The sequence below is a fragment of the Lissotriton vulgaris genome, chromosome 8 (genome assembly GCF_964263255.1).
Source record: "Lissotriton vulgaris chromosome 8, aLisVul1.2, whole genome shotgun sequence".
In the NCBI taxonomy this organism is placed as follows: Eukaryota; Metazoa; Chordata; class Amphibia; order Caudata; family Salamandridae; genus Lissotriton; species Lissotriton vulgaris.
This window is the reverse complement of record NC_141696.1, coordinates 36130430-36143434: the sequence shown is the minus strand read 5'-3', so window position 1 is coordinate 36143434 and position 13005 is coordinate 36130430. Positions and strand designations below refer to the sequence as shown.

The 13005-nt window shown below is 39.5% G+C and overlaps 1 protein-coding gene across 1 annotated transcript in view; it reads right to left on the bottom strand.

Annotated features, from left to right (window-relative positions):
- The window catches only part of LOC147693330 (extracellular calcium-sensing receptor-like), a 52400-nt gene that overhangs the window by 26810 nt on the left and 12585 nt on the right, over positions 1–13005 (bottom strand). Inside the window, exon 2 of the mRNA XM_086935934.1 lies at positions 2350–2577. Coding sequence (XP_086792060.1) covers positions 2350–2577 — 228 coding nt within the window. The remainder of the gene's footprint in view (positions 1–2349; positions 2578–13005) is intronic.

The following is a 13005-nucleotide window of genomic DNA, read 5'->3' as shown; positions in this document are numbered from 1 at the left end:
TTAGTAGGGTCAGCATTGGCCTTCTTAAAAAGAGGGAGGATTATGGCATGTTTCCATTCCTGAGGAACAACGCTCCCCGACAGGGAGATGTTAAGGAGATCCATGAATATGGCGAGTACAACTATTTGATCACATGAAAGGGAAGTAAATCCAGAGGAGACCCCGATTTCTTGTTTGCCAAGAGTTGGCCAAAGGAACTAGGCTCAAGGATCCAAGTTTCCAGTTTATTGGGAGAGGGACTTTTAACATGTGACACTGGTTTGAGAGTGTTTACTAAGCAGTGCAGAATGTATTTGTTCAACTTTATCATTGAAGTAGAGGGCAAGTTCTTCACATCGTGTGCCAGTAAGAGCAGGGGGGGTAGTCTAAGTTTCTGCACCGGAGAGTTCTTTTACTACCTTAAAAAGTGTTTTCAAGCAATTTTGGGACTGAGAGATTTTATGAGTAAAGAACTCAGCCTGAATTACTTTACAAAGAGTGTGGTATTCCTTGAGGGCTTTTTTTATATGCTACTTTATCTCCTTCAAGATAATGTTTCCTCTAGCATCTTTCAAGGAATTTACATTTAGATTTTTCACTTTTCAGATCCTTAGAAAACCAGGGAGTGGGTGGCAGTTGTCTTTTTACACGCTTGTTCGATATAGGGATGCAAGTGTGTACTGTTAGAACAATCCAATTTTGAATGATACCAAGATCAGTAACAGTAATCTGTTCTGCCACTGGTTTGCTATCAACTAACAATTTATTTAGAGCTGAGACATCAAGTTGGGCACAATTTCGCATTTGTTGATCAGTTACCAGGCAAGATGCTGAAGGGTAAAAAGCCACTTTCAATGAGAAAGCTACAGCAACATGATCCGACCAACATAAGGGAAGCGCAGGGACACAGCTAAGATCAAGTCAATTGGAAAAAATAGGATCTAACAGATGGCCCCGTACATGGGTAGGACCTTAATTGCATAGATGATTGTTCATAGCTTCTAACTCACCAATGAGTGACAAACTCATGGTACATTTTGAAGGGAAATAAACAATGCATTCACCTCTACCAAGGATTTTAGACTGTTTCTCAATGTGCAGTTGTAGAGAAAACACACTGTCCTTCAGCACGGACAATGGAGGGAACGCAGTTGTATACTACTAATGATGACGGTAGGGGGCAAAGGGGAAGAGTTTGTAGTTGACTTGGTACCATTTTTTTTACAGGGAAGGCCCTCAGGACCCTTATTCCCCAGGGCTGTGTTCTTTTTTTCCAAGGAGAGAAGGACCCAATAGCTCCCCTTCCTAAGCCATGTGGAACCCATTCCAAGTTTAATATAGTTGGGTGCCTTGACGCCCACCCATGGCACCCACCATACACAATGTTGGGGACTGAGGAGAGAGTTCCTGGGCCACCGTGGCCTCAGCTGGCTCCCTTCATAATGCAGGAGCCGACATTGTTGCAGCTCAGCTCGTCATGAGGTACACCTCTCGTACGGGCTGAGCTCGTCATGAACCGCGGTATTTACAAAACTTCAGCGCACAGCGGGAAAAGCCGCCGTGCGCATGAGTTTAAAAGGGAGGACTATAACGCCAACCACACAGTGACTACAGAGATCTTCATCATTGAACTAGATGAGGAAACCTTGGAGAAAGCCAGAGCTGCCAGAAAAGCAGAAGAATCTTTGCAGTTAGAGACACCCTCAAATTCCCTAAAATCCCCATGAATTTAAAGCAACGGGAGAGAAGACAGGTAAATGAAGGGAGCGGAAGATGGACAGAGGAAGAAAGGCTGGGAGAATGTGAATGGGCGACATTGGAAGAGCTGTTGGGAACTGGAAGTTACAGAAACAGCAGATAGAGAAAAAAGATAGAGGATGGTGAACAGAAAGAGACCGAGGGGTAGGAAATAGATGAATATAAAGCAATGGGGAAGGAGAGCAATTCAAAATAAATAGAACTAGTGGGAGAAAATTTAGAAGACACGTGTAAAGGAGAATAAGAGTGTGGGAAAGATGAAATTAGCACAGGACTGGGTGGGTGGAAGCAGGAGAAACAGCAGCTGCAAGTTAGAGACAGAGATGTAAATTATTCAAAGTGGGGAAAATACAGGGATTAGTAAAGGAGAGTGACATGAATAGATTGGGCAAGTATGAAATCAGTGAGGGGACGGCAGCATACGAGTAAGAGAGGGGTGAGAAAGAGAGGATAAAAAGAGAAGGAGCAAAAGAGAGGGTGAAAGAGATAGCAAGAGGAAATTAATGAGCACCTGGCAAAGAGAGATAAAAAAGGGAGAAAAAGCAAAAAAAAGATAGATAGAAATGCAGGCTACCAAGTAGTTCCCTCTCATCCTGTGTATTGTGAACTCACCTTAGAGAATCCATCGCTCCAAAGGATGGCGCTCACGTTAATGGTTATCTTTCTGTCCTCTGGGGCCATTGTGTCTATGGTCCCCACTTTCAGTGCCTGGAATTCCTCCTTCTGTGATATCTGAATATTGAGTATATCGAAGGGGGCAGGGGAGTCTCCATGCTCATCAAACAAGATTTTATCCCCTGTGTCCATCTTAACATGCAGATGTTTCAGATAATGAAGGATCTATGGAAAGAAATATTGGAAAAAGGAGAATAAAAAACTCATCCTCTCCCACGTTGTCTCATTTTCTCTTATACTACATTGAATTGCAAACTGATGTTGAGAACTCACCTGCAAGAACCTAATGAAAAATAGGGCTAGATTCATCAAACATGACACTTATCTCTTTTGCGGGAAAAAAATGGTGCAGTGTTGCACAACCTTTTTTCCCACGATCTGCTTACATTTATGACGCATTGTCATGTGAGCGCGCTGCTTGCGATGTGACACAGCACTTTGTGACATAAACTGTCACTGCCTCATGCAAAGTGTCATTGTATCAGGCAAAGTGTAATTACATTACACTACCTTTAATAAGTGCATCAAAGAGTGGTGCAAGGTTTCCCAATTGTTCCAAGAAGAGGGGAAGCTAGGATGAGAGGTTTTTAAAAGTGATTTGTTTTTACATTATAAGACCACATTTGCAATAAGCTTGCAAGAGAATTTGTAGAGCGAAGAGAAAAAAAGGTACATACAAACCGTGGCAAATATTAGCATCTCAACATGGCTATAAAAAAGTCATGTGTATCAGCATTGATGTGTGATGTTACAATGCATAAGGAAGTTATTAAGGGGCTGATTTGTCAAAGGCTTGTGCAACGCATCGCAGCATGACACCTTGCTCTGCTGTGATGCATGAAAGGGAGAGGGCAGAAATGCATCATATTCAACATTATATGGCGTATTCCTGTCTTCCCCTTGCACTGGCACAAAATGTGCTGCTGTCAATGTACACCAAGAACGGTGCAGGCCCAACAGCAGCAATACCAGTAAATGCAATGTTGATGAACGCCATAAACTGTGCACACATAACAATGTGAAAACTAGTAAAAGCAATGTCGATGTACGCTATGACAACTATATGCACAATAATGAGAATGTCGGCAAATATGATATCAATCACTGCCATGGTTTGTGCACAAGTAGCAACGAGCTCCTATCACTGCTGTCGAATTCACTCAAGATGACCTCCTAAATAACCCTGAGTTAGATATACGTGGTCAACAGGCCCTGTGAACCAAACCCAGGCCTACCGATTATTAGGTCACAGGTGGAGTTATGGTTATAATCAGCCTGAAGACAAATGGACAACCAGAGAAAACCCTGAACAATTCCACAGAAAGCCAGCTAGATTACAGACAGTTCCAAGAATTTGGCCCCAATGAAACACGTTTGGCCAAATGCTCAAGTTACCAAAATAAAGTTAGATGTCACATATATCTAGGAATACTCAGCCAATCAGAACACAGCATGCAAACCACATGTAGTGTGTGGTGTCTTGATGTCATGTCTGGAATCAGGAAGGCTGTGCGCTCGTGATTCCAGAGATGACAGTTAAGACCCAGGCTCTTCGTACAGACGTGTCCTTCATTGCTCTTTAAAAATTGGACATAATTCACTCACCACTCGAGTGCCTTGTCAGGATCTTCATATTGGCGATGAGGATGGGATTATGTGGGATGATAAATGTAAGGAGGAATTTAAAATGTTAAAGAAAAGTATTATTTCAGGACCTGCTTTAGCAACTTTTGACACGGCATGCAGTTCTGTCATTGTTACCGATGCCAGCAATGCAGAGATTGGTGCAGTATTGATGCAAAACCAGAAAGGTCAGTTAGCCACTATTGGTTTTGCATCCAGACCATTAAGAGGCGCTGAGTGCAAGTATTCCACTTGCGAAAAGGAAACTTTAGCTTGTTGGTGGGGAATTGAGTATTTCCGCAAATATGTTTATGGTACCACTTTCAAAGTCAGGAGTGATCATAGACCCTTAGTTGATTTGTTCACCACAAAGGGTTGTGGAAAAGCAACTTCAAGGATTGCAAGATGGCAATACAAATTACAAGACTTTCACTTCAAGGTTGAGTATATTCCTGGCGTAAGAAATATATTAGCTGATTGCTTATCAAGGTTACCTGCTCCTGATGACCATATTGTAGAAGATGATACTGATTTAGAAAGTTTGGTCAAATGCTCAAGTTACCAAAATAAAGTTAGATGCCACATATATCTAGGAATACTCAGCCAATCAGAACACAGCATGCAAACCACATGTAGTGATCATGCACTCATCATGCCAGACATCTGTACACATACACACTGGAAAACCAAGTGAGAGGGACCCCTTTTACAACAAAGGAATAGGGTTCCGTTTTAGACACTATAAATGCCAATATATCTTTTGGTGGACTATATGTTACACACTACTCATCATATTTATCCAGACCGCATATGTCACTTCATACAAAAATAGCACCAAGGGGGATATATCAACTTTTGCTGAATACAGTGCGCCACCAGGCAGATTTAATATAAATCTTTACCAATACGTTTATTAAAATCATTCAAAAGCTTTTTAGCAATTCATTACAATAAAAACCGATGTCCAAGTTAATCTAATCCCATATACTGCATACATATACACAATAGTAATGCCCTACACAAATTACATATTCAAAAATCACGGTTTGATCAAAGAAAGGGAATAAAAAAGATAGAAACAAAAGAGAGTTTTTAAAAAGACAATTCGCTTTGTCATCAATAAAGCCTATCCGTGACGAGATGGCTTTAAGGCTGGAACTCGATATGTTGAAGATTATTTTAAATTTGTTGTGCCAGTCGACAACACAGATTAGGGGTAAGGGCGTCGCGTTTTTCGATGGTATCGCCCTGGTTAAACCATCTTTATCAAGACTGTAATCTTAACTCTCGTATTGCATATATAAAACCAATCAATGTTATACACCAGCATATAAAATATATAAATATGTAATTACCACAAAATATTAAAAACTATAAACATTATAGGACATATTGTTTGCTATCTAGACATAAAATATTACCAACAACTACATAAAATTACTAAACATATATTCACCATTTGCACGTTTAATTTTTTATATACATTCAATAAGTCCAAGTTTTTAGCAAAATAATTAAAATCCCTGAGTAAAATCCAACATTGTGCTTTCGGGCATCCCCACATGGCAAAGATTCATAGGCACCCTCACGTGGTAAACTTGCACACATCCACAACCATACTCCATCTCATCCTTACCCAAAGTGGATTCTAAAAAATGTGGTGGAGTCATAAAATGATTAAAAACCCTATCTCTCACCAAAATAATAAATATGTGGAACCAAATCTCACCTCCTGCACTAGACCTTTTAAGCTGTATTGATACTACATTGGAAAGTTTGTGTAAAATGTAGAAACACATACTCATCACCTTTCAAGAAAAAAAGGAAAAATATCTGCTTTTTAGGCTGGTCACTATCTCATGAATATTGTTTTCTTGTTGTTTTGTATCATAACAGTATGGGTGTATAAACATATACGAGGAAGAATTTTATTTTAAAAACCAATACAATTTATAGTGTTTACATTTCTTTATTCAGCAGATTTGCTCAGTATTAAACTTTTGATGTGCCATTTGCATTATTTTCAACATAGGTTGCACATGTGTATTTAATGCAAAAAATCAAAAAAAGTCTTACACCAGTTCACATGCTTTCTTATGAATGAAGAAAAATGAATGAATGAAGAAAAATGAATGAATGAAGAAAAAAGCTTCAAAACGCTATATTCTCTCCTACACACACTCACTGCCACTATCAGCTATCCATCATACCACCACTCCCATCTCTCATTCACAATTACACTCCCCCTTCATATCCCTACCTCATACTCCCTTTCTCATATCCAAACTGCCTACTAGCACATACTACCTACCCTTACATCCTCGTATTTGTTATAACTCCACGTCACCCCCAAATAACCCTCCCACCACTCCCTCTAACTCTCTCATCCTCGCATTTACACTACTATATCAGTCTATCACACACAAACCCACCATTTATCTTATTATTTCACTTCAGAACAATATCCACAGTTACAATACAATAACTTTCAAATAATAACAAACAAACACTCTTCTCCTCTTCTTTCAGTATCTTCTACATATACACCCGCAGCCTCTTTGTACATCTATAAAAATTCTCTCCCCTTCTATCTCTTATTCGCACACACTTTTTATACTACTTTATCTACTATTCATTCACCACTTTATACAGAAACTACCTAACCCTCTCCTTCTTACTTTATATTTTATACATCTCTAACCCCTCACTATTCATCATATAATATCTGTACAATCTTTACAATAGACAAATACACTACGCACCACACAATTCCAAACCACAGAATTCGAGCAATTGATATTTCCAATTCAAGCACCACATAATTCCACACAAACAAAATACATCCACTCCATAACAACTAACCATAACTAAAAAAAAGAAAATCATTTACAAACCCTACAACTCTATTTAACAAATGCAAGACTGATTGCATTGCAAAAGCTTGTTGATATATATGGTGGACACAGTCCAGCATAATTAAGCACTATAATTTTAATATTTGAATGATATGAGTTTATCACAGGTGCATAACACAACCGAATGGGGCCCCTGTGCATATATTTATATGGGTGCTTTGTTTGCAATAGAGGTGAGCTGCAGCTGTTGGTGGAACTAACTTTACATGTTTGCAGTACATTGAACCAAGAACATAAATACATTGGGCTAGTTGGTAGAATCCCTACATCACCTATATCAGTTCATATCCAAGTTTTGGAAACCACCAGGTGAAGTGTTGTAGTTTTCACAATGGCATTCAGAAGAGATGTTAGAAATGGAGAATGTGATCTCTGTGATATGCCTTCCACTTTTGTACATGCTTTGAAGAGATCCTGAGCCAGGTAGATGCAACACCAGCAAGAGCTTCACATGGGGTCCTAAGGCATGTGACAAGGCAGCTTTGGGCTCAAAATTGTCCTGATGTTTCGAAAAGTGCCAATATCATGTCTCTGTTAAGTCAGTACCATGTTATCACATCTCCATCTCTTTGCTCAACGGGTGTGTCTTCTGCATCTCTTGAGTTGATACAGTTGCAGACAGTGTTGCAGAATAACTATTTGCATGGTTTGTGTGTAATGGGGTCTTTCACATACTTGTATACATATGTGTGGTCTTTTATATACTCATGGTGGTAGCAATTATTTGGGATCCTACTCAAACTCACGTTTTTTTCAGACTAAATAAATATTTTCTGCTACAGTGAATCACTGCTAGAAAACAGTTAATCATTTTGCATGAGTTATTCATTGTTTCTCCAATAGGTTTGATCTTACAAGCCCACCTTCCATACATTAAAATGATCTTGTCATCCAGTATGACACAATGCAGCTTTTCGCACTATATACAGGTTAAAAAAATCATATAATTCCTATATTGCGATATTTAGTAACTACTGCTTTAAGAAATGCATATGTTTGCAGGATGCAAAAATGATGCAGTTGCTAGTAGGCCCAGTTAATACATTAAGGGACCCACAAGTGTAGATGACGGTTCACAAACTATTGAAATGAAAGTGTGGCCATCATTTTATGATCTATATTAACTGCATACTGACTGCCCTTTATGGGCAGGAGGAGCATGAACTGCAGTGTCAAATAATACTTGTGGCAAAAGAGTGGCATGATGGTATGTCATGAGTGGAGTTGTATCTGAAAATACAGACTTCGGCCCATTTGCGACTGCAATAAAGGTCAACCCCCTGTACAAACCATCTTTTGCGAGTCGCTAACCTACTAGCGAGTAGCAAAATATTGTTTGCGACTCTCTATTAGGAAGGGGTGTGCCAAGGGTGTCCCTTCTTAATAGCGAGTCTCACACCTATGTATGGTTCTTTTGCGACCGCATTTGGAGTCGTAAAACACTCACAGTTTACCACCCTTTTTAAAAGGGTGGTAAGCCACTCGCAAACGGGAAGGAGTCCCCAGGGTACCTTTCCCCTTTGTGAATGAGTGCGAAAATATTTTTTAAGAGCAGGCAGTGGACCCAGGGACCACTGCCAGCCCTTAAAAATGAAACTGAAAAGTTTCATTTTTCTTTTTTAAATGAATCCTATTTTCCTTTAAGGAAACAGGGTGCATTTGAAAAAAAACCTGCTTCATTGAAAATGCAGTCACAGACATGGTTGTCTGCTGATCCCATCAGGTCACCATCCCAATGAGTGCTGGCCATTCCCAATGGCTTAGCAAATTGTGCTTGCCTCATGAATATTGATAAGGCATGCACTTTGCGACCCAATTGGGAATTGCAAACAGTGTCTGAGACACTTTGGTACATTGAATTTAGCGAGTCGCAAATTGTGAGTCGCAATTTGATACAATTTGTGACTAACTAAATGCAAGTATTGTACATCTGCCCCAAATGTTCTAACAGACAGGTTGAAAAATGGTCGCAAATTGTGTAGCAACTTTTTTATTCTTGAGATGTGACTGCTATTGTTGTTGCAAACTATTGTCAAAACTTTTACTAACTGTAGTTTGGTACGGGTTACAAAACCCATTTTGCAAGTTGGAAAAGTCTTTCTGACTCGCAAAATGAGTTTAATACATAGCTAAAAGCCATTTTGTGGTGAGATCTCAAAGTGCCATTGCACATCTGGCCCATAGACTCACACTGCCTAAATACCAACATTACATAAATGGATTATAATTTGAGGATTGCCCTATTTTTTTTTTATCCTAACTCTAGCCACACTCTGTTCTCATAGCTTTTGGTGCTAGGCTATTTTATTATTGTAATTTCAATCATAGCACATGGAGAGAGTGTGTTAAGTCCATTATGGTTAGGAACCAGAATTATTTAGGCAGACTATGAGTGGAGGATTTTAAAAAGCTTTTTGAGCTTGGAATCTATTTTTTTGCAAAATATTTTAGTAGTCTATGTTTGCTTGTCAATATTTCATTGTCATGCCATTTTCCTCTAGCAAGTATTGCGCTCATAATACTATGTATGGAGGTGCACAAGTTATTTTAAGTTTTTGGTGGCGCTCAAAGTATAACTTTAAGTTTTAACTATAACTTTAAAATTTCGAAGATTTGTGTAGTTTAACTTGGTTTTGTATACAAATAAATAATTAAGTTTTCTTAAGTATAACTTATTCCCAACCTTAGGGTTTTGCATTGAATTTGGGTGTTTAATTTTAATTAGAAAAATGTTTTTTTTATTGTTAGCCAGCTGACATAAAAAAGAATAAAAAAAAGACATAGATAGTTTCATACATGTACAAAAAGACATCAAAATAAATGTGTTATATAGCAAATGAATTAATATATGGAGACAATAAGAGAATTCCTAATTCATAATCAAACTATAAACATAATTTTCTTCTTTACAAAAAGGAGGAAATTAACAATTGTGCTACATTGAGCAAGATTTTACTCTAAAAAGGTGCCCCAGTTTCTGCTAAATTTGATCAGTGAGCGTGTTCCCCTAAGATTTGCTAAGGCTAGCTCCATGGCATGTATCTCTGTTGCCCACCAGTTCCAAACCGTCGGTGGTTCCGTACCGGTCCAGGCCCTGGCTAGGGTTAATTTGGCACAGGACATAAGTATAGTAACTAAGGCAGATTGTGGAGACGACAGGGGGTAAGAGTCTAGTAGAACCGAGGCAGCAGTGATGGTAGGTAGCGAAATGTTCTTTAGTCTCAGAACATTCTGTATGTCCCCCCAAAAGGTCTTGAGTTTGGGGCATGAGAACAACATGTGTACTAGATTGGCTGCATCGGCTAAGCATTTAGGGCATTTAGTGCGATGACTATAGGAGGCGTTAGGGGACCATCTAGAAATTCTTTCCGGGGTGTAGTAGAGCATGCAGGTTGTTCTGAATTGTTGTAGCCTAAGGCTAGATGACCATACAAGATTGTTGATATTAGCCAAAGAGTGCTCAATTTGATTTGGGGTAATATTTAAGCCTAGTTGAGTGCCCCACTTCGCAGCCAGTTTGTCACCATCATTCACTTTAAAATTGCTAAGTGATTTATATGCCTCACTTATAACTGATTTATTCTTGTTTGAATATAAACAAGTCCATACATCGCATTCAGTGATGTTTTGGATCTTTTTTTTGTTAATCAAACAATCGTGCATCTGTAGATGTTTGTATCTTGTGGCTTCCGGTAAGTCATATGTCTGTTTGAGCGTATTAAATTCCAAACACCCCTGCATGCCGTACAGATCCGCCAAAACCTTAATCCCAAGCACCGCCCAATTATGAGTAATATTATCCGTGAAGATAGCCGGGAGACCTGGGTTACCCCTTAGCGGGAGTTTCGGGTGAAAAAAAGTTGTTTTGCAGAATGTTAGTACATTGCCCCAGATCCTAACACTGTCTCTAGCGGTCTTAAATCTCACCCTCTTGTAATAGATCGGGTCATTAACTCTAAGCAAAAACAGATGTGAGTCTTGTTTCAACATAAAAAAGTGAAAAAAAAGATCTCTATCTCCGTGCAGTAAGGAACGTAAACGTGTAAAGAACGCAGACCAAAAATACTATTTAAAATCTGGAAAGTTCAGCCCTCCCTTATTTGTATTATTTTGTAACAATTTTAATGACCTTCTCGCCTTTTTATAGCTCCATATAAAGCTACTCAGTACTCCATCTAGATGTTGAAAGAACTGATTATTTAGTGCCAGTGGGATGGATCGGAATAGATAAACAAACTTTGGCAAAACCTTCATCTTTATGAGATTGATTCTACTAATCAAGTTCAGGGGCAATCTGTTCCACTTTTTTAATAGTAGAATAGTTTGTTTGATCAGTTCGTTGTAATTTATATTGTTAATATCTTGTAATTTGGCCGTTATTTTGACCCCTAAGTAGGTAGCATCTTTACAGATCTCGGGGACAGCCACAGTAGGGGAGTAGTTGGCTATGACTTGTGTCTTCTGTGGATTAAGCTTATAGCCAGACACCTTCCCGAATTTCCCAGCCTCTATAGAGATCCCTTTCAGCCCTTCGGCGATGTCGGAGGTATAAACGGCAATGTCGTCCGCATAAGCTGTCATTTTCAGCTCCTGTGAGCCGGATTTAAAAGGTTCAATCAGGATTTGGGAGTGAAGGGCAAGCAAAAAAGGTTCTAACGAAAGGGCAAATAAAAGGGGTGAGAGGGGGCAGCCTTGACGGGTCCCACGCATAATTGGAAATTCTGAAGAGGTCAAGCCCCCGTAGCTAATGCAGGCGGTAGGCTTGTCATAGAGTGCCCGTATACCCTTCAGGAAGTTCCCCCCGAAACCCATTTTAGACAGCGCACTCCAGAGATAGTCCCACCCCACTCAGTCAAAAGCTTTTTCAGCATCTAATAAGATCATGCCGAGTGGGGTCGACTCAGTCTCCGCAACATCAAACGCCGTAATGGCCATGTTTACATGTGTCGTAGTATCTCTACCGGAGATAAACCCGTGTTGTTGTGGGTTAACAATTTGGGGCATGACTGGGGCTAGTCTGAGTGCCATCATTTTGGCGAATATTTTCGCATCAGTATTTATCAGGGAGATCGGTCGATATGACCCTCTCTCCTCCTTGGGCTTATCTTTCTTTAAAAAGAAAAATATTTTTGTCCTATTCCAGGATTTGGGAGCCGTTCCGTTTAACCCAATAGATTGCAAAACTTCCAGAAGTAGCTGTTCCAATTCCATTCTACAGGCTTTATAGAGTTCCAAAGGTATAGTATCCTCTCCTGCCGCTTTTCCGATAGGTAGGGAATTGATGGCCTGGTGTAATTCTGTCAGCGTTATATCGTCGGACAATGAGCCCATGCCTGATATGTTCTCTGTACTCATTGAGTATTCTTCAACATATTCCCGAATTAAATCATGGTTTACAGGGTTATCTGGGGTATATAGATTTCTATAGTAATCGGCAAATTGCTCAAGTATATCTTGTGGCTGGTTGTATAGTTTGTTCCCATGCCCCCGAATATTAGAGATTAGGGTGTCTGCTCTATCTTCGGCAACTTTATAAGCTAGGATTTTGCCGATTTTATCCCCCCCCTCATATTGTGCAATTTTGAATTTATGAATCTTTGCGCTGCTTTTTTGAATGAAATTAGATTTTATGTCATTTTTAAGCGCACTGAGTTTAAGGCTGATTTCTATAATTGTTGGGAGATTGAGCTGAAGCGCTGTGGCCAGCAGTTCTTCTTGTTTAGTTATGCTTGCTAATAGCATGATCTTGTGCTGCCTTCATTCTGCGTTTTGCCTGATCACGTAAGCCTGCGTAAAACCCCTGATACTAGCCTTGCAGACATACCATACCATACAACAACCAGTTGAGTTCTTATTAATATTTATGAATTCATTGAGATGGACTTTGAGATGCGTCATATAGGTTAAGTCTGAAATTAAGTGTCTAGGAAAAGAGAATGGTCTAGGGGGTGTCCTGATGCTTGGTGTATCAAATATCAGTATTAATGCATTATGGTCAGAAGTTATTCGGGGGCATAAAATCATAGAGCCGGTTTGCAGTAAATTATCTGTAACT